This window comes from Mytilus edulis, chromosome 5, assembly GCF_963676685.1.
Source record: "Mytilus edulis chromosome 5, xbMytEdul2.2, whole genome shotgun sequence".
Lineage (NCBI taxonomy): Eukaryota > Metazoa > Mollusca > Bivalvia > Mytilida > Mytilidae > Mytilus > Mytilus edulis.
Window position 1 is genome coordinate 93,228,201 of NC_092348.1, and position 26,803 is coordinate 93,255,003.

The 26,803-nt window shown below is 32.0% G+C and overlaps 1 protein-coding gene and 1 long non-coding RNA gene across 2 annotated transcripts in view; one reads left to right on the forward strand and one right to left on the reverse strand.

Moving 5' to 3' along the window:
• The first annotated feature begins 279 nt into the window (after positions 1-279).
• The window catches only part of LOC139525568 (uncharacterized), an 83,376-nt gene continuing 56,852 nt past the window's right edge, over positions 280-26,803 (forward strand). The window contains exons 1-2 of the mRNA XM_071321022.1: positions 280-603; positions 721-753. Of these exons, the coding sequence (XP_071177123.1) occupies positions 579-603; positions 721-753 (58 nt within the window). The 5' untranslated portion in view covers positions 280-578. The remainder of the gene's footprint in view (positions 604-720; positions 754-26,803) is intronic.
• LOC139525569 (uncharacterized) lies at positions 19,598-23,279 on the reverse strand. Its single transcript, XR_011664928.1, has 2 exons — positions 23,187-23,279; positions 19,598-19,794 (listed from the first exon to the last, which is right to left on the reverse strand). It is a non-coding gene; the product is annotated as an uncharacterized lncRNA (long non-coding RNA).

Here is a 26,803-nt window from a genome sequence, read left to right on the forward strand (position 1 = left end):
GAGTAAAGTTGCTTAATTGATAATACATCCAACAGCTGTAGAAAATTAATTATCTGTTTATTAATATGACATTTAATTTAATATAATTTTGAACTTTACGTTGGCCAAGAATTTGTGTGACCAGCAGAGACATATTATTATATGATACCGTTATGTAACGGTACAACACCCTTGTGAGGTTTTCTTGTTTTGTAGTAAAAAAAACTACACATGTTCACTGGCCGTTCACAATCTAATATTAGACCAACAAAAAATGTAGGTCAACGGTAAAAAAAAGTCAGTTCAGTCGCTTCAATCGATTTTTACGTAATCTACCAACACGCAGTTTTAACAGGACAATATGTTACTTTAAAATGTTAGAAAAATATAAGAAAAAAAACATCCTTTTTGACGTCAGTTGGAGAATTGTGCAAGTGCGCAGACAGTCGAATGCGCAAATCATCAAAAGTGATGGCGGGTCTGTGTATATCGTCTGAGAGTTAAGTCTGCACAATAAATAGGATATATGACCACTGCAAGGGGAACCGAGACTCTATGCATCATCCCGTCGGAGTGGGAGGGTCTCTGTTCACCTAGACATGCTATTTTGTTTTGGTCTTTTTGGTAAGTATTTATTTTTTAGTCTTTGGAAATCACGGTGTCTTAGGTTCCATGTGGACTTCCGGTCTGTAGGTGCAATTAACTTCCTGCAAATTTATTTAATTTTCTCTTCTTTTGCAGCATTACTTTTGTACAACACGGTCGTTGCTAACGGTAAGTTTATTTTTGCATTTTTAACTTTTGTTTACATGTGATGTCATTTAGTGTATTGGAAGGGTTATCAGCCCCAGACAGTCGGTAGACGAATTGACAATCAACAAAGCTGAATGTTTGATTAGTGAGTTACTCTTACGTAACCGCAGACGGGGCAAAGTTTAAGCAAGGTAGACTGCATATTTATTCATTGCACGACAATGCTTTGCATATATTATTTCATTGTATCGAAATTATGCTAAATTATATATGCAGTAGTGAATTAAAATATGTAGAATTAGTCTGGACAGTGACAGGTGAAAAGTTATTTATATCTATAGGTGTTGGTCGTGTATATTGATAACTACACTTTGTAAACAATAGAAACAAAATATCATAAAAGATGAAATATTTGTATTTAAAATATACAATTTTGAAAATGTGAATTTAATAAATAAAAAAAAAGATTTGAATGTAAAAGTTGAAGAAAGCTGTCATATTGTGCATATTTGGAATATATTTATAGATCTGTACCCTAAATAATATATCCTTGCAGTCAAAATTAATTGCAAATGTAAATTGTGATTATATGAAGCTATACATATTTATTATAAAGACAGTTCAATACTGATGAAGCAAATTCTGGTGCTAATTTTTTTTTTTTTTATCAAGATCTTTTTAGTGATCAAATGGTCAGACTTCCAAAAATTCAGAATTAAGGAGGCTCGAGGGTATAAAAATTTCAGAAAAAAATCAAACATTTGTTTATCATTACAAATTTTAATTATTTCCTTTTGTAGTTGTTACTTTGTCATATATGGTACAAAAATCATTCAAAACAATCAATTCGTGTTGGCCCCAGATGACTTTTAAAATATATACATCATTGAAAAAGTTCCAAATTATCTCCCTTTGGTGGAAAAATGCCATTTTTTGGCTTAAAAATTGAAATATCTTTTTCAACTCATCGGTGACCTATCTTTTTTAATATAATTTCCATATAAGCTGTACTTAAACTAAAATATTGTAAAATTTGAGCGATTTCTGTAATAAATTTCTTTTTTTTATTTCGATATTACCTTTATTTCTCCTATTACTTCAACAGAAAAAAAACACCTTTACAAAAATGTATGCTTCTTTCGAAGGCAGATGGTGAGCGCAAATGAACGGTGACCCCATTTTTTTATTTTATTTTTCTATTAACCATAAGATAAAGTTCATTTATAGAAAAATATAGAGAAATCCTATATAAATGGTTTAGACCCGCGAACCCCCTTAATTATAGTTCTGGAAGAATAGAAAAAAATATGTGAGATATATTATTGCAGTTTAAACAAATCTGCATCTAGATATTGGTATCAGATACATGTATCCAAATTGGAGTTTTCATTATTATTGTGTTTTTCACCAAGTTGCTTCATTCACATTAATAAAAACCTGACAATAATTTCAAAACTTACAGTACATTTATGCAATATGGGTCAGACAGCTGTCAATTAACAGTCATCATGAAATATGTTCTGGCCTTCAGCCAAACTATCAGTCAAATATCTTTTTCTTTTTACACCATTTAAAGTATTTTTTAAAGGATATATATAAGGTTTCATGGGCAGGTGAGCATGTGCCGATGATGTGGTGGATTTTGACAACTGCAATTACAGTATACATCTGAATCTGCTTCTTTTCATGAACAGCCAGGTCCCCCCTTTTTTCTTATTTTTATTTAGCTGACCAGATGAATCATTGCATCTTGTCTGATTAAATAATTGACAATCCTTTGATGATTTTCAGGAAGTCTGGTAAATTATATCACATATATCACATACATGTATATGTGACTCAATTGTTACCTTTTTCATTCTGTTGAATTTAGAGTGGAAAATTGAACTCTTAAATTTATTCAGTAAATTAGAGTGAGGACATGTTATAACTTCACTTATAAGCATGATATAATACATAACTTCACTTATAAGCATGATATAATACAGAGTCTGAGCTGCTGAAAATATTGTTGTTTTACCACAGACTAATAAGTAGCAATAAATATCAATTATCTGAAATTTGTCTGTTCTTTTGACAGTCTGTAATTGGACTAGCTAGAGGTCAATCAAGGAGGAATTTGAAATATAACAAGCTGCTATTGAATGATGATATTTTCCTGTATACTAAATTTGCTTATAGTAGCTGAGTGAATAGCCTGTAATTTTGGATACCATATCAGCAGATATACTAAATTAACATTTTCAGTTTCCTTAGTCAAATTGTATGGCAAATAACCTAGGCTAATAACCTAGATAGTGTTTTTTAAAGATTTTTTTGATTTAAAATTCATAATGATTTTTATTTGTATTATGTTTGCCTCTCTGTATCTGAATCTGAATTCAAACATCCCCTGCTTAAACAAGAAAAAAACTCTTCTATCCCTCACCCTCAACTTCAAATAAATCAAAAAAGAAAACTATTCACAGATAAAGATGATTTATATATACTTTGTCTCAAATTTAGCCCAATTTATATATATATATATATAGATTTTAAATACTAAATATATACAATATATTGAATTGTATATTATCACATATACAAACAGACAAACAGTTTGCCAGTCAGTATGTGAGGATTTAAAATATCACTTAAGACTGAAACATCATAAAAAGTTAGTAGATGTTTTAAATAAAAGTACAAATTCATGATGATTTTATTTGTTGGATACTGCAGAATGTAAAATATTACACATTCAAACTTTTTATAGTTGTTATGATGATTGATCAGTATAGTCCAGACTAAAACATTGATTTTACGAAGAATTTTCTATTTTTTCAATCAGTCTTTTGGCATGGTTAGAAAAGAGAAAGCCATTGACTAAAGGAAACATGGGAGCCATAGTATTCCACCATTAACGATTTAAATAAAATCATAACCATTATTGATATGTGCTGGAGTCAGACAGCAGACTTAAAAAGTTATATAATACAAGATGTTTGACTTGTGTTGCAAAAGTTTTTGTGACTTGCAATTCTATAAATTGGACCCAAGTAAAATGTGTTTTCTGTTAACCAGACCTATTTGATATTTATATATATATATATCTGTATATAGAAGGGGAAGATGTATAACATGTTGTCATATGATTCATTAGGGATAGACAAACAAGTTTCTTTTTAGCTTTGATTTGAAAGTTATAGACTAGTATTAATATTGAATGTTAAAGAAATGATATTTTAGGTTCTTGCACTACCAACCTTGAATTTGATCATGTATCCTGAACATTCTGTTAGAAATTTTATATCAAATTACAGTGAAAGAAAAAATCATTTCCTTATTTGAGCATTACAGGATTACATGAATGATTTCTTCTGACTGCATAATAAAGGTCTGATAAGATCAAATTTGATCAAGATTTCAGTCAGACAAAAATTATAGATAGATTTGTATTTATGAGAATACATATAGCTACATATTAAGGCATGCTTTATTGTTGACTTTTTCAGATAGCTGTAAATTATGTAGCTATTTATTATATTTAGCTTTGCATTAAATGTTATTCATGATATGAACTGTAGAACAATTAAAAATGAATAATATTGAGACATACTTTTAATGGTATTTAACATATTTTGTAAAGGAGTAATAAAATCCTGACCGGTCCCAGACAGGTGAATGGCCACAGCCTACAGGCAAACATAGTGATTGGTTAGGTTATTTTGACCTACCTTTGCATGTAAACTATTTACATTGAACAAAGGTTATCCCTGTTAAAATGCATTTGTTTCTGATGAAAGGCCATGTATGAATATCCAGGTTCAGGTGTTAACTATATAATGCATTAATGCTAATATCCTTCTGACATGCATGTGTTCTTACCTTAAGGTACAGTTTGGTATAGACATATTTACACTTGTATGCAAATTTGTCCGCCATTACGTAAAATCACACAGGTTCCCGTAAACTTTGACATCATAATTTAAAATATTTGACGTCACAATTTAAAAGTGATTGTTGCTTGACGTCAAAAGGTGATTCGGAGTAGGTCTAAGGTCATTCGGAGGCAAGATTCAGCTAAATACCAAAAGTGTAAATACGTTTATTACTTTTAATGCATGATTAAAACTGAAAAAAGCAGTTCTTATAAGCAGAAGCATTGCATCCATACCACTTCTAAGATCTGAAACTTGGAGGCCACAACTCGAAATTTCCATAATTCAATTCTAAGGGTTGTGGTTTGTGATTTTGAACTGGACCTTATTTTCTAAAGCAGTTGAAGGGGAAATTTAATTACTGAAACAAATGTTCCCTTCAAATTAAATTATAACATGATAAGTTAGGAATATTATCTATTGACATTAATACAGACCTAAAGACCTATCCAAGATATGGCATATACATCAATACAGACCTAAAGAGCTATCCAAGATATGGCATATACATTAATACAGACCTAAAGAGCTATCCAAGATATGGCATATACATTAATACAGACCTGAAGAGCTATCCAAGATGTGGCATATACATTAATACAGACCTAAAGAGCTATCCAAGATATGGCATATACATTAATATAGACCTAAAGAGCTATCCAAGATGTGGCATATACATTAATACAGACCTAAAGAGCTATCCAAGATGTGGCATATACATCAATACAGACCTAAAGAGCTATACAAGATGTGGCATATACATTAATACAGACCTAAAGAGCTATCCAAGATGTGGCATATACATTAATACAGACCTAAAGAGCTATCCAAGATATGGCATATACATCAATACAGACCTAAAGAGCTATCCAAGATGTGGCATATACATCAATACAGACCTAAAGAGCTATACAAGATGTGGCATATACATTAATACAGACCTAAAGAGCTATCCAAGATGTGGCATAAACATTAATACAGACCTAAAGAGCTATCCAAGATGTGGCATATATACATCAATACAGACCTAAAGAGCTATCCAAGATATGGCATATACATCAATACAGACCTAAAGAGCTATCCAAGATGTGGCATATACATCAATACAGACCTAAAGAGCTATACAAGATGTGGCATATACATTAATACAGACCTAAAGAGCTATCCAAGATGTGGCATATACATTAATACAGACCTAAAGAGCTATACAAGATGTGGCATATACATTAATACAGACCTAAAGAGCTATACAAGATGTGGCATATACATTAATACAGACCTAAAGAGCTATCCAAGATGTGGCATATACATTAATACAGACCTAAAGAGCTATACAAGATGTGGCATATACATTAATACAGACCTAAAGAGCTATCCAAGATGTGGCATATACATTAATACAGACCTGAAGAGCTATCCAAGATGTGGCATATACATTTATGAGACAGCAACTCAACAAAAATACCCAGAAGACATCTAGAGGGCAATGTACAGTCCCAAGAAAACACAGGCACTTGTCTCCCAATTTTTGACCCCTATATATAAAAAAAAAGAAGATGTGGTATGATTGCCAATGAGAGGACTCTCCGCCCTTTATACCTTTATATAACACATGTTATACTATAGTAAGGTATATAAGAAACAAGACAGAGACAAGTGCCTTTGGAAGAAAATGACTTGTCCAGGAAATAAGTCTGCAGAATTTCAAGCTCTTAGTCACCCTGAGTTTATATAAAAAATTTGAAAAAAAATAATATGTGCCATTATAAAGCATATATCCATTTATCTTTGATTCTTTTATTTTTTTACTACATTGTCAGACAATGATATTTATTTCTTTTGAAGAAACCAGGATATGATAGTATAAAATGAGAATTGTATACTATTGTTACAGATCATGTGATCGATATTTATAAGTCTGAGACACCTTACTGAAATCACAGAACATGTAACAGATATTTATAAGTCAGACACCTTACTGAAATCACAGACAGAATGAAATGCCAGAAACCAGGAAGAATGAATTATTAATGTTAAATTCAATCAATATTTGTCACAAGGTTATTTAGGGCTAATGACCTTAAATTTTACCATTTGAATTGCTGTTTTTTCCAGTAGATCTGTTACATGTTATGTTTAAAGATGCCTTCTTGTTTTTGCCTTGCCATTTTCAACATAGAATGAAACTATTTAATAATGGTTGCTAATGCTGATATCTTATTTATTCTATTGGATTTTCCAGAAATATGTGTGAGCACACAGCTTTCCCTTCGGTTTAAAAATAGGATAATTGTATCTGGTAAATTGGTTATGATTTTCATATATTTGCAGTTAGACTAGAGGTAATGCAAAAAGTCATAGTGTACGGTAAACTGATCTTGATCTGTAATATAATTGTGTAATTGGAGAGCAAAAATGAAATTAAGAGCATAGGCAGATTTAAGGGGACCTGAGCCCCCTCCCCCTTTTAGTGAAAAGTTTTTGGTTGATTATTTAGGGAATCAATGAAGCATGACTAGAGCGGGTCCCTTCTCAAAAAGTCAGTTCCTCATCCCCCCCTCCCCCCCCCTTCCATCATTTTATGAAAAAGTCTGTAAACACTGCTGAAGAGTTAACCTAAACTTTTCTGCTATAGATATTCGTATAAATATATATGCATTCGTTTTAGACATAAATGGGATCCTAAGACTAGGATATCTTGTGAAGAATCAAAATTTTAGGTAAAAATCTTGAATAACCTATTAGGTTCCCATAGTTGGTCTCCAGTTCAGGCAGTTGGGTTCTTCAAAAGATGAAAACAAACATACATACATGTTTCTGTGCCACATGCAGGTGGTTAAAACATTTCTCCTGTTTTATCCCTGTCATGATGGTTTATTAGGCAACACATATTTTAAAACTTTAATGACTAAAATGTAAGGCATGAAAATTAACATTTCTGCTTGAAGGACTTCTAACTGGCCATGATCAACAAGAAATGTAATCAACAAAGTTTCATTTTGAGGAATAGAACAGTTGTAAACCACTTAGTAACATGTAAACGTCAGTTCTGCTAAAAGAAGAAAAATAAGTTTGAAATCTTGATTGAAGTGGTGATATAAATAAGTAAAATTCTTTGTAAATGTGAACTTACTAGGGTGAAAGAGAAAAAGTCGTGCGTTTAGTTTCTGCATGCCAGGAATAGCTGGCATAGAGTGAAGGCTATAGAATGGTAGGATGAATTGTATGTACAGTTAATTAGCACTGAAGAGCCAACTGTTTTTAAGAATGAAGCAATTGATTAATGTAGAAGTTTTAATGTTCATTATGGAATTTGTAGGGAAAAAATATTGACATCATTTATAACAGACCTCAGTAACAGACAGACCTATTACAGGCTATTAGTATGCAACAAAAAAGTCGTATATGAGATACATAATGTGAAAGTTCGTAACCTTAAATACTTTAAATTGACATACTTTTTCCACCGCACATGTAAGCTAACTTACATGCTTTGTGTACTAAGCTTAGTATGCTTCAACAGGATTTTATTGAAGACCCACTGGAGGCCTTGACACATTCCCCATTTCCATTCTCAATTTGATTAAAAAATGTGTATGTGTATGCTAACTTCAAAACTTTGTACATTTGTGGTGACCTATAGTTGCTATCATCTATGCCATGTGTTGACCTATAGTTGCTATCATCTACGCCATGTGGTGACCTATAGTTGCTATCATCTACGCCATGTGGTGACCTATAGTTGCTATCATCTACGCCATGTGGTGACCTATAGTTGCTATCATCTACGCCATGTGTTGACCTATAGTTGCTATCATCTACGCCATGTGGTGAATAGTTGTCTCAGTCATTGACAATCATACTACGTCTCCTTATTTATAATGTACAAGTTGTGGGTGCCACCAAACTTTTAAGTTTGCAGCCTCTTCACCATTGATAGTTAATTTGTTTAAGTTTGCAGCCTCTTGACCATTGAGAGTTAATTTGTTTCATTGATGTTCTGAATCTGATTTGTCAACATATTTGTTATATACACAATTAAAGCATATAAGAACAGGGGCAGATCCAGTCATTTTCAAAAGGGGGGTTTCCAACCATATGATACGTCCCCATTCAAATGCATTGATTGTTCAAAAAAGGGGGGTTCCCAACTCTCAGAACCCTCCTTCTGTATCCGCCACTGTTAGAATATGGATTGTAAATGCAGCTCATTGTTTTCTTTGTGATACCTAGATTTGTGTTCCACCTACAAATTATAAACAAACAACTTTTATGAAAGCTGACAGACCTGGTGACATTTGCTTCAGGAAAGTAGAACTGTATTTGAATATCACTGGAGCTTTAAGGTTCATTGTGTTTTAAGTTTTTTTGATTCTGTTTGTATAATTTTGTGTACTCCCATTCTAATTAATTGTGTTCTGAATAAAGATGATTACCATATTTAACTATATAGAAACATTGTTCAATGCATGCTTTTTTCAATGGTTATATAGCTATAAAGCTAGCAAATGATTTTCTAACATAAACAGTTCAGGGATTAATAATTCAAATAAATTGTAACTTCTGAATCCTTAACAAAAGTTTAAGCCCATCAGTTAAACAGCAGATTTATTCTGACTTTTATGAAAAAAATATCTTACTGTTGAAAACATTTATGTGAATAAATAAGAATTTATAATTTTCAACTTTTGACCTTGACATCATACATTCTGCCTTGCATCAACTGATAAAACAGCCATCAGACTTCATCTGTGTGCAATAACTGATAAATAACATTACACACTTGCCAGATTTAAGCTTTTTTCATTGAAATTTTCTTGCCATCAAATCTACTACAGCTTCAAGTTTGTATAAAGAAAATCATTGATTCAAAAAATATAATTCTGGAAGCCAGTAATTTGGATTTTTTTTTAGATTTACTGGAAGCATTTATTATGGTAAAAAGTACCATAGTTTTATTTGAATTGCTTAAAATGTGACCTTTTTGAGTTTTTTCATTTATCCATGTTGCACTTTTGTCATGTCATTTATCAATTGTTTATAAGTTAAGATTGCCTTAACAGATCTTCAAAATATTTATGTACAATGTTTATACATGTACTATAGAAGAAAGGTCCCTTTGTCTTTTTTTGTGGAACTTGAATTAAAACTGTTGTAGAAAGGTTGTTTTTGTTTAAAACTGTTTTTTTAGAAACACATTTTTGTGCTAGAATTTCAAAAAAAATAGACAATGTATTTGCTCTTTAAAAATTAAATTCCCAAATGACAAAAATGTTCTTTTTTGATGCAACCGTATATACATGTATGTTATCACTCAGGATGTGCAAATTTGAATTGAAGACATATATCATGCAACAATTTATATTTTATTTGACATGTAGATGACTTGCAAGAAGTATTAGCACAATTTAACATCTACTGCAAACTTTTGACCTGAATTAAAAAAAAAGAGAGTATTCGAATAGCTTCTAGATTTAAAATTTGTAAACACTTGAAAGGTTTTACATTCTGTTTGTTTCTTTATGTGTTATAGTTAAGTGACTTAAGATCTAATCAGAATGATAATATTTGCTAATCTTGGAATCATATTAAGCAATGAAATTCTATTCTCAAAGTAGGCCAAGATGACCTACATTTTACACATGAATGACTTTAATTATAAATGTTAGCAGTAAAGGTAAAAATCTACTTTGCATAAAGATTATCTTTTGTTGAGGTATACATGTATATAGGGGGCTGGCCTATCCCTGTTTTGATACAGCAAGGTTCCTTTTCACAGAGAAATATTCAGACTGCTTTAAAGGTATCTACAATAAGAATAATAAATTTGTCAAAGATTCCTCTTCATTTGATGAAGAATTTGATTAAAATTTACATTTACGATTTGGTGCCAAGAATGCCCAAGGCATACAATATATGTTTGAATAAAATTGAGAATGGAAATAGGGAATGTGCCAAAGAGACAACAACCCCACCATAGAAAAAAACAACAGCAGAAGGTCACCAACAGGTCTTCAATGTAGCGTGAAACCTTCAAATATAGTTAGACCTTTTTGCACTAGCCTATAATTCACTTTCATTGATGATTTTGTCAATCAGCTGATGAACAAACTAAACTGTCTGCTGAAAGATTCATGAAACTATTTAAAAAATATGTATCTGTCTTTGTTAAAACAGTTCTACATTTGTTAATGGCTTAAATATGTAAATGCTGCGACTGACTTTTACCTTGAAAACAGCAATCATTAATCATATTTTGACACATTCTTTATAAAAAGAAGCTTTTACTGAAATTTGGCATAATCCACACAGTACAGGTGCCAACATTAATGTTTACCATTAAGTAAACATTTCAATGAAAATGCAGTAAATTAGATTCCAACTTTATACTTCTACACCTGTATGTAATCAGATTACTATTTATTTCTCCTTTCTGCCTCCATTGCTGAGTTTTTTTGTTTTGTTAAAATGTATTTAGCTTCAGATTTGATGAAATCTTGAAAATATTTTTAAGGTTTAAACAAAAACGCTTGGAAATGAAAAGAGTTATGTAAATTTGACACTTTTTCAACTGTTCTCATTCTTTTAAAACGACATTCATACCCATAGCCAGGGGGGGTTTGAGGGGTTCAGACACCCCCCCCCCCCCCTTGAAAACAAATAAGCACTGTTAAAGTCAACATTCTGTTTTCGAATTGTGACTGTTAATGTCGAGTTCGTGGTCCAAATAACCCCCCTTGAAAATTCCTGGCTACAAGCCTGACATTTAGATGGTTCTTTCCAACAACTCAATCTTTCGTATATTGGTGAATTTATTTATCTTTTCCTTTACCATTTTTTGTGGTTTCAGGAAAACTTAGTGAATATTTGATTTGATGGTTTTGCCAATGCTTACAAGCCTATAAAATATTTATACTTAGTTGAACATTTAAATTGTGGTTTACCTCTGTAACCCATGAAAATTGTAACCTGAACAAACAACCTGAATTCACAGTAGTTAACATTATAGGCCTGCTTACAACCACTTAAATGCTCTTCAACTTCATACTTTATTTGGCCTTTTTAACTTTTTTTGGTTTCGAGGGTCACTGATGAGTTGACAAAATGGGCATCTGGTGCAAGTATAAAATTTCACCACTCCTGGTATCTATTATAAGTTTATTTATGTAACTTAAGTTCTGCCTTTACTTGTCTTTAAGCAATCAGCCCTTGCACAAAACTGGACCTCTATTGTGTTTACACCTTTTGTGTGGAATTTGATATAGAATGAGGGACCAGTACTTTTACACACCTCTATTACCCGCTATTTGTACTGCTGATGCAATAGATAACACAGATTCAAATCAGCTGTTCACACAATGGCTACTGAAACTGCAATAACTTGTATGCTGTACTGGATAGGAATAACAGTTGTTTGGAATTAATACCAAAAGCAGTTGGAACCCCAAAGCCTGTGAAGGTATGGGTGTTTCAAGCTGTCAGTAAAATGGTGGTACTTTGATCAATAAAATGTTATATTAAATTTAGACATCTTTCTCACAGTTGAAATCATTATTTTTCCTGCCAGTATTCAGGACATGAGTATCAAATACACAGGTGTAGCTAAATTTACCATTTTCCTTGGCATTCGTGGGAGTAAAGTTAGGTTTTAATCCAGAAATTTGGCTAAACATGTTCCTTAAGTCAGTCAGTGTATTGTGTCTAGACAGATTTATTTTTATAATTTATATATTTTGTATCCTACAATCAATATTGTTATACAGTTACACACAAACCTGTAATTTCTACAGTACATATAAATAAAAGGAGATGGAGGTAAAAAGATTAATGTAGCAGCAAGCCAACAATAGAGATATTACGTAGCCCCTCATGATATGTATCAAGATCAAGCACTCACAGAGTTTGTAATATTTCCTGCAATTCTTCCTTAATTTAGAATAAATGTATATATGGTATATCTAAACAAAACAGCCAATCATTACACATAAATCTTAACTAGACAAAATCCTTTTAAGTCAGTGGCAGATCAACAACTTTTTGTAGGGAGGGCCAGCTGACTGACTTAAGTGGGGACCTTTCCAACAATATCTACCTATGTAAGTCCTGACTATTTCCAATAACTTGCAATCATTTCTTTTCTTAGGTTTGTTGGTGAAAAAAGCTCCAGAAACTTTAAAAAAACAGGAAAATTTTGCAAGTAAAGATAGATTATTAAACCTATGCCAGTTTGGCCTAAATTTGGCTGTATTGTCTTTTACCTTTTTTGTGAAAATTTATCTAAATAGAGTAAGATTGAAGCACTTCTAATACAAAGAGTGAAAATGTTGGACTTGGGATTTCATTCACACAAATGAATGTGTCATAGTTCCAGTTGGACTTGGGGATTTCATTCACACAAATGAATGTGTCATAGTTCCAGTTGGACTGAAGCTTTTAAATTCTCCTTAAGTTGTAAATATATAACTATTGCAATACTTTTTTCCTTGAAATTTTGAATTGTGAGATGCTTTTGATAGCTATCATCTATCATATAATAATTTAATATGGGTTCATTCCAATATTAAACTTGATCTTTACTTGATAAATAATGTATAATTGAATTCTTCAAAGAATTGGCAGTGGTAGTAAATTCAATTATTTAACTTGGTCTATGATCTTCCTTGGAAATTTGTTTCCAGTTATCATGGTTATCCAGTTGTACACTGGAGTAGCACGCTGCCTATATAACCATTCTATCAAATTTTCCTCCAATTTCTCCGGCCTTGGGATTTGACAGCTGCTTACTAACTTTAGACTTGCAGCAATTGCTATAGTGCTTGTCTTAGGAATTTAGAAAGTTTGGACATTTTCCAGATATTAAAAAGGAAGCTTAGGACAGGAATTTTAATTTGTTAAAGATGTTTTAGTACAGAAGGATTATCTATCCTGTAATTAATATTCTAATCATGATATGTCTGAATAGGACCTATTATGAAGGACAATTTTAGCTTTACATGTATGGGGCCCTAAGTTGTTGGGAATGAGTATTTCAGTAATCCAGTTCTATCTATATTTTAAAGTTATTATGAGTAAAAGGATATGCGATATTTGCATGAATAAGAATGAGACACAAACTATACAAAACAAAATGTAAATAAAGGAAATCTTAGGACCTTAACATAAGTCAAGCATCAAAACTGTTGTGACAATATGTAATAGAGACCATTTGAGATGGATGCCAAATTCTATGAAATACAATAATGAAAGGATGTTACTTTAGACTCTGGCTTGGGGCAGGCAAATGAGCCACATATACATATGCCATGTATGGTAGAGATAAACTAAAGTAGTGAGCGTTACCCTTGCCCTGTTTATTTTTAGCAATAGAGCAGAGAATACCTTACAATAATATGGTTCAGATAAAGCACTTACCTAGATGATTCAAGAATTTAAACAGAAAAACACAGATTCATATATAACTCAATATCAATTGTGCAGCATCTTTGCATCTTGTTTTAAATTTTTAAGGGGCATTAAGTTTTACCTTGTTCATCCTTAGTTCAAAATTAGTTTCAGTTTTTTAACTTTAGTTTGCCTGAACCATATGCAATGAAACTTATACACAATGCTTATTACACCAAAACACAGATCTAGTTTTAATTTGGTTGGTGTCACTTTAACTTTCCTAGAGTTATGCTCCTTTACAGTTGGACAAATTGCTGAATACTTTGTTGCCATTCTGTGATATATGTTTGCCTCAACCAAATGTTATTCACTTGTGCTAAATGCTTATTACCACAACGCACAGGTCAAGTTTGAACTTTGGTGGTGTCACTTTTATTGTTCTACAGTTATGCCCCTTTAGAATTGGAAAAATTGCTGAATTTTTCATTTCTGTTCTCGAAGTTGACTTTGCCTCAACCAAATGTTATGAAACTTAAAAACACAATGCTTATTACTCCAAACTCAGATCAAGTACAATTTGGGTAGCGTCACTTAGACTGTTCTCGAGTTATGTCCCTTTCACTCCATTCTTTTGATTGGACCCTGCATGTTTATGCTAAAAATTGAATTTGAAGTTTACTCAATATTAAATTAAAAACTGCACTGGTATCTGGTTTGAGGTATGCAAATTTGATTTTCACAATGGAGAGAAAAAAATGCATGTGTTTATTGTCAGCATGTTTGAAGATAAAATTGCATTCATTTTATAAAACATAATAGAGTGTTGATTGGTACGACATGTTTTATAACATAGAGAGATTCCAGATTGCTGTTTTTGCATAAATAGTTTGATGAGAATACATTATGTAATAAACTGCTCTGATATAATACTAATCATCAATGGTGTCTACAATTTGAATGAAACCTGACTCATACTTCTAGAATAGAATGATTTCTGATTCCTATTATTTAGTTTTATAACTGCCATCAGTACATTTACTGCAACTTGAGAAGGTGAAAGAAGAGGCAATAAGCTTTAATTGTAAAAATTATTTCTACTTTCAAGATCTGATTGTATGGCTAGACAACTGGTTAGAATTGATTTGATAATACTTCATAAGAAGGCATGTTGAAATGAGAAAAATTGATGAAATAAATTGATTCATTTTCCAATTTTCACCATATTTTTGCGCCAGACGAACTACAATTAGACAAAGTCTTGTCTCGCTTATTACTTGTCTGAGGATAGAGATTTGGCTCAGAGGCTTAGCATTTTGTGTCTGACATATTAATCTGGTTGATTAGTCTTTGTGTGACCAATTCTGTTTATAAACCCACATCCACGTTGTTGATGACGGGGATTTGGATACTGATACTCCCTGTCTGTAGACTGATAAGCAGTTTACCGATATATTCATGGAATAGGAGATTTAGACCTTGTCTGTCAGATGTTTACTCATTGTTACATATTTTAAGATGATGTTGTCTGTAAAAAGGTGAGCTAAGTTTTCGTAAGATCTAATATCTTGAGAATCTTTTGTATCAACGCCTTGAGAATCTTTTGTTCTGTTGATATTTTTTATACACACTACTTGACAGATTTTCCTTAGACAGCAGGTGGTTTTAGGGTAGTTTGAAACAAATCTGTCTACTACTTGTTTACCTATTGTGTTTGTGTGTTGGGGGGGGGGGGGGATGATACACAAGAAGTACAAGTATAGGAACTTTTAAGGAGAATGTAGATTCTTTTTAAAGAAGGCAGGATATCAAAGTTATAGTGATGATTTTTATAAATGACAGAAAGTAGCAGACCAAAATGAGGAAATAGAAGGTTTTTCAGCAGACTATAAAAACATAAGGAAATTGCTTTTATGATTAGATTTGACTTTTCAGTCAGGAATAACCTATTATTTTAATTGGAAAAAAATTAACCTGACCCAAGTGTATTTAAAAGTGCCAAGGTCACATTTTACTAAAAGGATTATTTAGATTGAATGTTTGTGGTTAGATTTATGTGTAAAAATAACTTTTATTTTATTAATGTGGAAAGTATTAATATTTAAATAGAAGAGACTTTATAGATCAAATATTAATGCAGTCTGGTGGTCTGACCATTGACCAGACAGGAGATTGATCTAGATAAAGGTCAACCTGTCTGCCTTGCTAATCCTAATTATCAATGATTTACCTTTGTCAGATGTATACAGCTTATTATTTAATGATCATTGGGTATTTATAGATTGTTATGTCTGTTTAGCTTTTATCTGAATTTATATACCTGATCCAAGGTGTGTATTTGTTAATTATTGAATGAGATCATAAAATATAAGGTATTTAAAATTTCATTCTCAGTAAAAGAGTGCACATAAGTTACCAAAAAAATCAATCCTTTGAATAAAATATTCTAGACATGGGATAAATAGTGAAAGGGATGATGTCATATAAATGCTTACAGTAGTTTAAAATGAAGAACATTCTTTTTTTGTAAAAGAACTGTTCAAGGTTCTGTATAGAAAATAAAATTGGCAAACTATATTTTTAAGTGGTATAAATGTAAAATTGAAATTGGGAAAAGAAAAATATGAAAAGATAGATATTGCAGTGCAAACATTTAGTGTTTAAATGGTTTTTCTGATTTACAACATAAGATTTTTTGAAGAAATCCCTATATTAATGAAGTCATTATTTTGATGACTTTCATATCAAACTGTTCATACTCTACGTTCTTGAAATTGATATTTTTTTTTATCCATTTTCATTATTTATTTTACTTCTATACTAGGTGGCATAATGATTTCTTCCCAATTTGCTTCTGCATGAAATCAACTTGTGGACAATGCGGGGATTTGACCAAATTCCGTCATGATTCCCATTTTAGGATGTAACCTTTCTATTATTCAAATTAAACAATCTCTGGTTGTGATTTACCTGTATTATATTGTCTGTGTTATATATGTATGTATGAATGTCAAATCTTTTATGTAAATTACTATTGAAACTCAGTCAGTTGTGCAATGCACAAGTTTTAAGTACATGCAGATTTGATAATCAAAAAGACCTGTTACTCTTATCAAGCAGACAGGAAAATAATGGCCGTTACTAAAATCTGGGAATGTAATTGGGAAGGGAGGATAGAAAACAAATAAATTAAAATAAACAATAGTAAAATTAAGTGTATTGTTGATTCTCTTCTGAACATCCTTGTCGCGATTCTGGTTTTGTTTTTTCCCTTTCATATTTTTGAAAAAGTTTTGGGGTTTCCAGCTATCATTGTATAATCAGCCACAATCTTTATTTCAAATGTGGCAATTTGACGTCCATGTATAGAGGAAGGCATATACATACCTTAGAGGTTACTCCCAGTTTGAGCCACCATTCTCAGTTCCTTTTGTTTTACATTGTATGCAACACTTTTTTGATTTTCTTTCATACAATAAACTCTGGATTCATTATTATTTTTTTTTTTTTCTTTTTTTTTTTTTTTTAAATTTCACAACGTAGTTTTTTTTTCTTTTTTTTTTTGTTGTTTATCATATTTTATTGAAATCTGTACATTTGTTAGTTGAATACATCGAATACCGGTACCTTATCCCGGCCTCGTTAACATTAGTAAATAACATATATATGCAGATATTAGTATTTGTTAGTAATTTACACATTATAATGACATAATAAAGGATTCATTATTATTAGTAAAGGTAAAAATTTAGTTGTTAAAAGAAAATACTTTTTTTTCTTCACTAATGATGTGGCCTTAATTAAAATATTGTTTGTTTGCTCTTTTCTGACCCTAGTTTTTGAAACAGGGTAGATAGGTAGGTAAAATATTTTATTTTTCTTTCCCAAAAAATAACTTGGCTCGGTACATTTTGTGTCATGGGTAGGCAGGTAGGTATAATATTTTATTTCATAGATACAAAATCTGCCTGATATAATTTTTGTCTGTATTGCTTTTGTTTAAGTATGCTTTTACTAATAAGTTTCTGGGACTATTAATATAATGGTCCCAGGAAGTTTTGAAGAATGTGGAGTTAATTCATATGAATATTCATGTGTGCCGATGTTTCCAATAAAAATGCTACAAGATTTTGAAACTAAATTGTTACATATTTTTCATTGCATTTATAAATGGTCTGTATGGAAAAACTTGGCGATTTTACTGCCAATTATTTTCCACTTTACAGGCCTTTGGTTTATGTCAGATGTAAATATTATGTCAAAGCTGGTCGAAGGCATCGTTAACATAATCATAATGATCCTGATCTACGGACCACCAAAGGCCATCCACTATACATTGGATACAACGTCCGTTTACAAAATATTTTGTGCACACGTTGATAATTTTGTATTGGACAAACTTTTTAGAATGAACCCTGCTCTTCAAGTATAAAGACACAGGGCAACGTTCGTCAAAAACTTTCCACATCGATTTCAAACAAATACTTTGAATCTCTAAATGGAAGTGTTCATATCAAACGCTCACTTGATACCAAATGGACTAAATCTTAAGAAGATAAAACCCGAGGATTCTGGTTAAAAAAGTTTTGAGCGGGAAATACAAATATTAGATTTTTGGTAGGAACGAAAAAATAAAATAAAATAAAATCTTGCAGGTAAATACAAATTAGTCCAAACGAATTTATAGGGTCGGTCGGTAAAGTGCAAACAAACAATATTTTAATTTAAGCCTAAAAATTTGCACCCACAAAAATATATGTACTGAGTGAGTGAGTATGCATTTATAATGAAGAAGATTAAAATGTACAATTGCCATGATTATTGCTTGCACAAGTTGTCCTCTGCCTTTTTTGGTGTACTGTTTTCAGTTCTAAAAGAGTAAAATTGAGAATGGAAATTATGGGAATGTGTCAGACACATTGTAACAACTCGACCATAGAACAGACAACAGCCGAAGGTCACCAACAGGTCTTCAATGCAGGGAGAAATTTCGGCACCCTGAGGCGTCCTTAAGCTGGCCCCTAAACAAATATATATACTAGTTCAGTGATAATGAACGCCATACTAACCTCCAAATTGTACAAAAGGAAATGCAGGAATGCAGAAAATTTTCTAACTAGCTTAATTTGATTATTTTTGTTTTCATAACATGCCCTTCTTATGTCCATTCCATATGCCATTCCCTGTTGTAGTATGTCCCACCAAATACTTTTCTAAAAGCTTTATATTATGATAGATTCTATTTATAGACCAAGCAAAGTGAAAATCAGCTGTGTTTGATAGGTAGAGTATAATTATCAAGGAGAAATGTTTTAACTAAACACCCACATGCTATTTTATGCATTTGTTTGCATGTAAAATATACAGACATACCTTTATGCAGGAAACGTAACGTTAGATTTGGAATGAAATAAGATCATGTGGGTAGTTAGTTTATATTTGAAAAAAATAATGTTTATTAAGTTGAAATAAGAGGAATGAAAATGTTGGCATCAACACATATCTGTCCATGGAGTTGATAATGCTATTGATTGGATAGTAGGAAAGAAGGATTTATGTTGCTAGAAATCTGTTAATTTATTTATTAGGAAGCAGTCAGTACATCTGAGGATAAACATTGCTGTTCTTCATCCAGACGATTGCTTTGAAAACCTTGCATTCTCATTAATATAAAGGAGATGTGGAATAATTGTCATTGTCTTTCATATTATCATTTCAACCACTGAGTTGCTCCAGTCTTCAAAGGGAACCTTGCAGAAGTTATCTATAAATATATAAAATACATTAATCTTTCACAGATAAAAAGCATGCTTTCTTGTTGTATTTCATCATATATATATTTTATAAGTCTCCAGCAAAGCAGCTAGGGGAGGGGAAAGAAAAAGGAAAGGTCTGCTGGTAATACTACAAGAAGGTTTTTTTAGCAACCTTGACTTCCAATGAGGGTCTTGCCACAGTGTTTTTTTTCTTCTGTTGAGGCATTATATTTAAACAGCATTGAATTGCAGGGGCGAATCCAGCCATTTTGCCAAAGTGGGGGTTTCCAACCATATGTTCCTATTCAAATGCATTGATCATAGAGAAAAGGGGCATTCCAACCCCCTGAACCTCCACCGTGGATCCACCAAAGACAGCATTCCAACCCCCTGAACCTCCACCCTGGATCCACCAAAGACAATGTGGTTAGAAATTATTGTTTCAATGTTTACTAGTCTATCAGTGCATCTGTTTCTTGGGCTGTCCTATAGGTTCATACAACATCAAGTGAAAGTTTTGGTTTTAGTTTGTCTAATACATTTTTTGTACCATGATTCATTAAGTTGTGGTCAAGTCTGTCAACTTGCAACATTATGATTTGAACTTTTAAAAATATATATAAGCCAAATTCGGCTTTGAGCAAAACTTTGTGGTTGATTGAACAGGTTAAAGTTATGATTGAATACCATAAAGTTGTGGTCACATCAACCTGAAGCTTTATAAGTACACATGTTCTTCATAATACAGAGGTAAAAAAATCCTAGTTCACAATTATAATAAGTAAAATAAAAAAATCTTCAACATTTTGATTCTGCTGTTCGTGTTGTGAACGCTACCTAGTAGTATATTAGTATTTTTTTATTATAATTTTTTTTTTTTTAAATGCATTTTTTTCCATTTTAACAATATTTACTGTGGATTCAGTATTAATTGTTGATACCAATTATCTGAGATTTCATGGGCAAAGGTTGAAATACAAACTTTCTATAGACATGTAAGCAGACTTTAGCTAAACCATGAAACCATATACCCACAAAAGTGCAATTTTTCATCAATCCTCAACAATTGGTCATTACGAAATTAATGAATTCACAGTACATGTTTTATTTTTTACATAAATATTAATAAAGTACATAAGTAACAGGTGATGGAAGTAATAGAATTAAAGATATTAATTGTCGTCTGCTCGACATCTGGTCTGAAAATAATTGTCTGTCTAGCTTGTGGTCATTGATCTGCAGTTTACTCAGAAAAATTTGAAAGAAAAATATTTATGTTTGAAACAGTTGCTCAAACAGAAATTTTTGATCATATATTCTTTTTGGTTTGAAATTTTATCTTTCTGACATAAAAGTTTGTATTTAATTTTGATAATATCAATAACATGGCATGAATGATCTAACCATGTGTTGCATGTGCTTGCTCCCTCTCTCTATACATGCTAGATAGATGATAAATTTAATTACATGTTTAAGTGATATAACATTGTTAAATAAATGGATCATTGTTAGATGGTACACTTATTTCTCAATATATGCAGATGGTATATGAATGGAAACAGTACAGTATTTAATATAGTACTAGTATAAGTGTCACTGATGAGTCCTCGGTAGACAAAACAGGCGTCTGGCATGGAAATTTTAAGTCTGAAGTATCCATGATGAGTTCATTTGTAGGACATTGTAGTTTTCTCCATATATTAGATATTGGCCTTATGTCATATTGATAATGATATGAATTTTTTTAAGCAATGAATGCTGTGCATTGTCGAGACAAAAAGAAAAGGGTACATATTTTGTTGCTCTGCTGAATATTTTTCCGAAATGTATCGTATAAATGTTTCTGAGTTCTTGTAGTTTAAGGGGTTAACTTTTGTAAAATTCAAAAATAGTTAGGTCAATCAGCTGCAATGCAAGATACCCTAAGAATTATTTTCAATGACTGAGCTCAAGAGTAATGGTTCAGGGGCGGATCCAGCCATTTTAAAAAGGGGGGGTTCCTAAACCAGGACAAAGAGGGGGTTCTAATTACATGTCCCCATTCAAATGCATTGATCATCCAAAAAAAGGGGGGGTTCCAACCCCCGGAACCCCCCCTCTGGATCCGCGCCTGATGGCTAATGATTTATACAAATTTTGTTAACTTGACGATTAATCCTCTTAGCATTGTTATTGATGACATAAGAGGTATGACTGATTAGTAAGAGTTTTGTAAGTGATAGTCCTCATTCTCTTCTTGAAGAAGTATGAATAATGCCTTAAAATCGGCAATTAGCATCTTTTTGTATAAAAAAGAAGATGTGGTATGATTGCCAATGAGACAACTCTCTTCAAGAGACAAGAGCATAGTCAGCTATAAAAGGCCCTGAAATGAAAATGTGCCATTGCTGGCAGAGAATTAAATATTTGATTTTTTTTTAATAAATTAGCAATTTTCCTGTTCTTTATTCAGCTCTGAATATTACAGGACACCATTGCCAAACTGAAAAAGAAAAAAAAACCATGTAAATTTTAATCCATTTGTTTCTGCATTATAACGACATGAATCCTGTATACAATTGTAATGAATCAAGTAGGAGTTGAAAACAATTCAATTCAAATGGCAGTTTCCCCACCAACTACTCAGTGGCGGATCCAAAACTCTTCATATTAAGTGGAGGCCCGCTGACTGACCTTAAGGGGGGGGGGGGCTCTAGTCATGCTTCAGTGATTCCCTATATAATCACCCCCCCTCTGAAACTGCTTATGCAACTGAACTGAAAAATGGACACCAAAAGATGTGTCATAGGATATTTTGTTAATTCTTTAAGTGTTTATTCTGAATAATCAGATTTCCAAATTGTTCATATTATAATTTATTTACCTGATTTGCATGAAACTTGATATCAGATAATTTTCTCTAAAGGGAAAAAACTGAGTTTTTTTTTTAAGGTCACCCTCTTCTAATGTACAACTGTGTTAATAGATTGGGTTTGAGCCTTAACCAATGGTCACCCCTTAAAAGGATAGTTTTTCAGAGTCCAAGGTTGACCTTTTCATGTGAACCCCAGTTTAACTGTATTACACTTATACACCAACAATTTGTCTGTGAGACATTTTTTAAACAGATCCCTTAGAAATTACAAGCACATATAGTACAATTGTTTAAAATTTGTTTGTAAAACCAGTTGATTTTTTAAATGTTTTATCATGAAATGAATATATACTGTGAAATTGAATGCCTGAAAGTTTTGTCTAGATTTGTTGAGTGACTGTCTACTGACATACTAGTATTGAGATCTATTGACGATTGTCTGAAATACAAGACAGACAAGCGATCAATGTCTTACAATAGTGTGTATTGATAATTAATACAGTTATCAGATTCAAGCCTGGTAGCTTATTATCACTTTATACTTACAAAATCATTTGAATTTAAATACATGTTATTCAGTACTTCAATTTTGACAGCTGGTAATGAGAAAAATACGTAATTTTAGTTTAGTATAGACATGTGAGTCAGTCTTTTCTCCCTATTTATTGTAATGGAATGTCCCACCTGTCTGCAAAGGATTGGGTTTTGAACAATGGTTTTACCTGGGCAGGTAAATTAGAAGAGAAATTTGAGATTTATGGAATGTTTGTACTTTAATGCAAAGTTGTTAAGGTAAGGCCATGTTTATCATTTTACGGCCATTTCACTGTTAAATAACATCGTTTGTTTTGTAGCATAGTTGAATGTCTTGATAGTTTTCCAAGTGCTTTATTCTGTACAATTTACAACTGAATATAAACTATTACTGGGTTTCACAATAAGCAACTCATATTATTCCTTGTACTAACAGTGAAAACTGTGCCTTTCAAGGGAAATCAAGCACAATTTGGAGAACTATTTGGATCTCGTAAGAAGAATATGGGCTTGAAATATGAATTGTAAAACAGACCCACTATTTATAAGTTCAATGGTTCGCTACTGACCCCCTACGGATCTATAGAGGGTTAGTAAAATCAATAGGGGATGAGGCCGCATGCCGAGTCTCCTATGGATTTTACTGACCCTCTATGGATTAGTAGGGGTCAGTAGTGAAACCATATAACGAATTTGTCGCAAGCAGGACTTTTCCTGCTGCGTTTAGTAGAAAAATAAACAATGAAACAACAATATCAATAGATTATGTCACCATTAACAGTAGACGTGATGTCATGAAACCCCCTATGAAATTTACTAACCCCGTACGGATCCACAGGGGGTCCCCATGTGAAGGCGTTTAACCAATCACAGTGCGATAATATTTAAGATAGTCTTCAAGGGTCCTTCAATTATTCTTTTCTTAACGTTGCATAATTTAGAAGTCCAGTCTGATTATCTTTCCAGATAAAGATAAAAATTGTACCTCATTTTGTAGTCTCAGTGCTTTAGAAATAGGTTGATTGTAGTTGGGGCACACAGAATAAAAAAATCTGAACTGTTTTTGAAGATTCTACCGGTTTTGTGTATTCATTTATTCTTTGGGTACAAACTTTCTTGGATTGAATTAAAAAAGTATTTTCTGGGATATTTTATTTTGTGGTTAGTTAAAGTCTGCATACAAGATTATCTACAATTCTTTCTTCAAGGAAGATTTAAATTTGTGGTTTACCTTTACCCACAAAGCCTAATTGAAAATTGGTATCCCACAAATAATAATTAATCCACAATTATCTAACTTACTTGTAATCATTTTGTTATTTTGAAACAAAGACAGATTGATAGTGAAACTAATGAATAAGTAAATATAGAAATTAAATACATTGGCAGGGGCTGAACCAGCCATTTATAAGGGGGAGGGGGGGGGGCGTTTCTAACCCAGGATTAAGATCCAACTGTGGAACCCACCCCTAGATCTGCCACTGAATGGTATACTACATGTACATGTATATCAGTTGACTTACAAGTAGACAATACTACATGTATACAATACTACATGTACATGTATATCAGTTGACTTACAAGTAGACAATACTACATGTACATGTATATCAGTTGACTTACAAGTAGACAATACTACATGTACATGTATATCAGTTGACTTACAAATAGACAATACTACATGTAGACAATACTACATGTACATGTATATCAGTTGACTTACAAGTAGACAATACTACATGCACATGCATATCAGTTGACTTACAGGTAGACAATACTACATGTACATGCATATCAGTTGACTTACAGGTAGACAATACTACATGTACATGCATATCAGTTGACTTACAGGTAGACAATACTACATGTACATGCATATCAGTTGACTTACAGGTAGACAATACTACATGTACATGTATATCAGTTGACTTACAAGTAGACAATACTACATGTATACAATACTACATGTATACAATACTACATGTACATGTATATCAGTTGACTTACAAGTAGACAATACTACATGTATACAATACTACATGTATACAATACTACATGTACATGTATATCAGTTGACTTACAAGTAGACAATACTACATGTACATGTATATCAGTTGACTTACAAATAGACAATACTACATGTACATGTATATCAGTTGACTTACAAATAGACAATACTACATGTACATGTATATCAGTTGACTTACAAGTAGACAGACCCTATTAAAAGCATTAAATATTTTGTTAATAGTATAAAACAGGTAATTCCATTCAGATTTCAAGGTCTTTATTAAAGATAGTTATATTTTAGTTTATATACTTTACAAACTGCAAGTAACTTTAAAAGTTTGAAATTACACTTATTTATTCTTCTAAACTTTCAAGCATGAAATTACACTTTTATTAAAAGAAATATTGTCTTAAAGCAATGAAAATTTGAGCAAAAGAAATCCTGTGCAGCACCCAGAGACGGCCTTCAACTAGCCAATAAACAATTTTTGCATATACTTGCTGTTATGAAATGGATGCCATGCTAAACTCCAACATTCAAATGAACAAATATAAAAAAAAAAAAAAACACCACACAAGACTTGGAAAGACCAGAAGTTCCTGACTTGGTGCAAAAATGTTGTGGGGTGACCGTGAAACATGCCTTGTGAGATGATATTGACCCTCCCCATAATATCTGAAAGTCAGAAAGTTGAAGTAGTTATATAAGGGTAAATTACAGTAGTAAAAGCTGTGCCACATCTTATGTAGTAATACAATGTAGAGGCCAATAACCTTATTTCAAATCATGGCTTTAAAATTTTTAACATTGCATGAGGGAAACAGTTGGTTGGGATTTAATTGCAGTTTTGTTTGATGCAGTCCTTTGCGGCTATTACGCAATTTGGCCAGCAGGTGATCAATAGATTTATTTTGGTAATGTATTATATTTAAAACATGTAACAGTCATGTTTTTGTCTGGCTTTTAAGTCAGTGTTGACATCTATTTAAAGTAGTACAAATGAACATTGTTAGGTTGATCATATCTTCCAAGGATTTTTTTTTTCAATATGAAATTTGAAAGTCATTTTGAAAAGTATTTGTTCAACTTTTCAACTTGTGAAAACAAATATCATGTCAAAAACAAATATTATGTTTTAAACTATTGGAAAAATCCTTGAATGTTTGCAATGACTGAACTTTTGATAAGTATTCATTGGAGTACAACAAAGAACGGGAGATGCTTTGATCTATTCAAGAAAAATTGAATCCTTCTAAGTTACGTAACTTTCTGTTTGCCTAATGCATTTGAAATTATTGCAAAATCATACACTCCAATATTAGTTCTAATGTAAACATTTGAAATATTGATTTGCCATTAGATTGTCTTTTAAATACTTTTTTTGGTCCATTGATTGCAGGAAGTCAAAATATGATATTGTTTCTTCTTCTAAACAATTGTCCTCGTTTGTAGTCCATATTACAGTTAATCTTTATTTAGGACAAAACAATTGTCGACAAGACACCTGACGTCCTGACCAGCCTCTTAAAAATACAGAACCAACAAAGACTAACAACAATGAATGTCTGGTTTATTGTTTGGACCATAACCGATTAATACTGTAGATTCATTATTATTC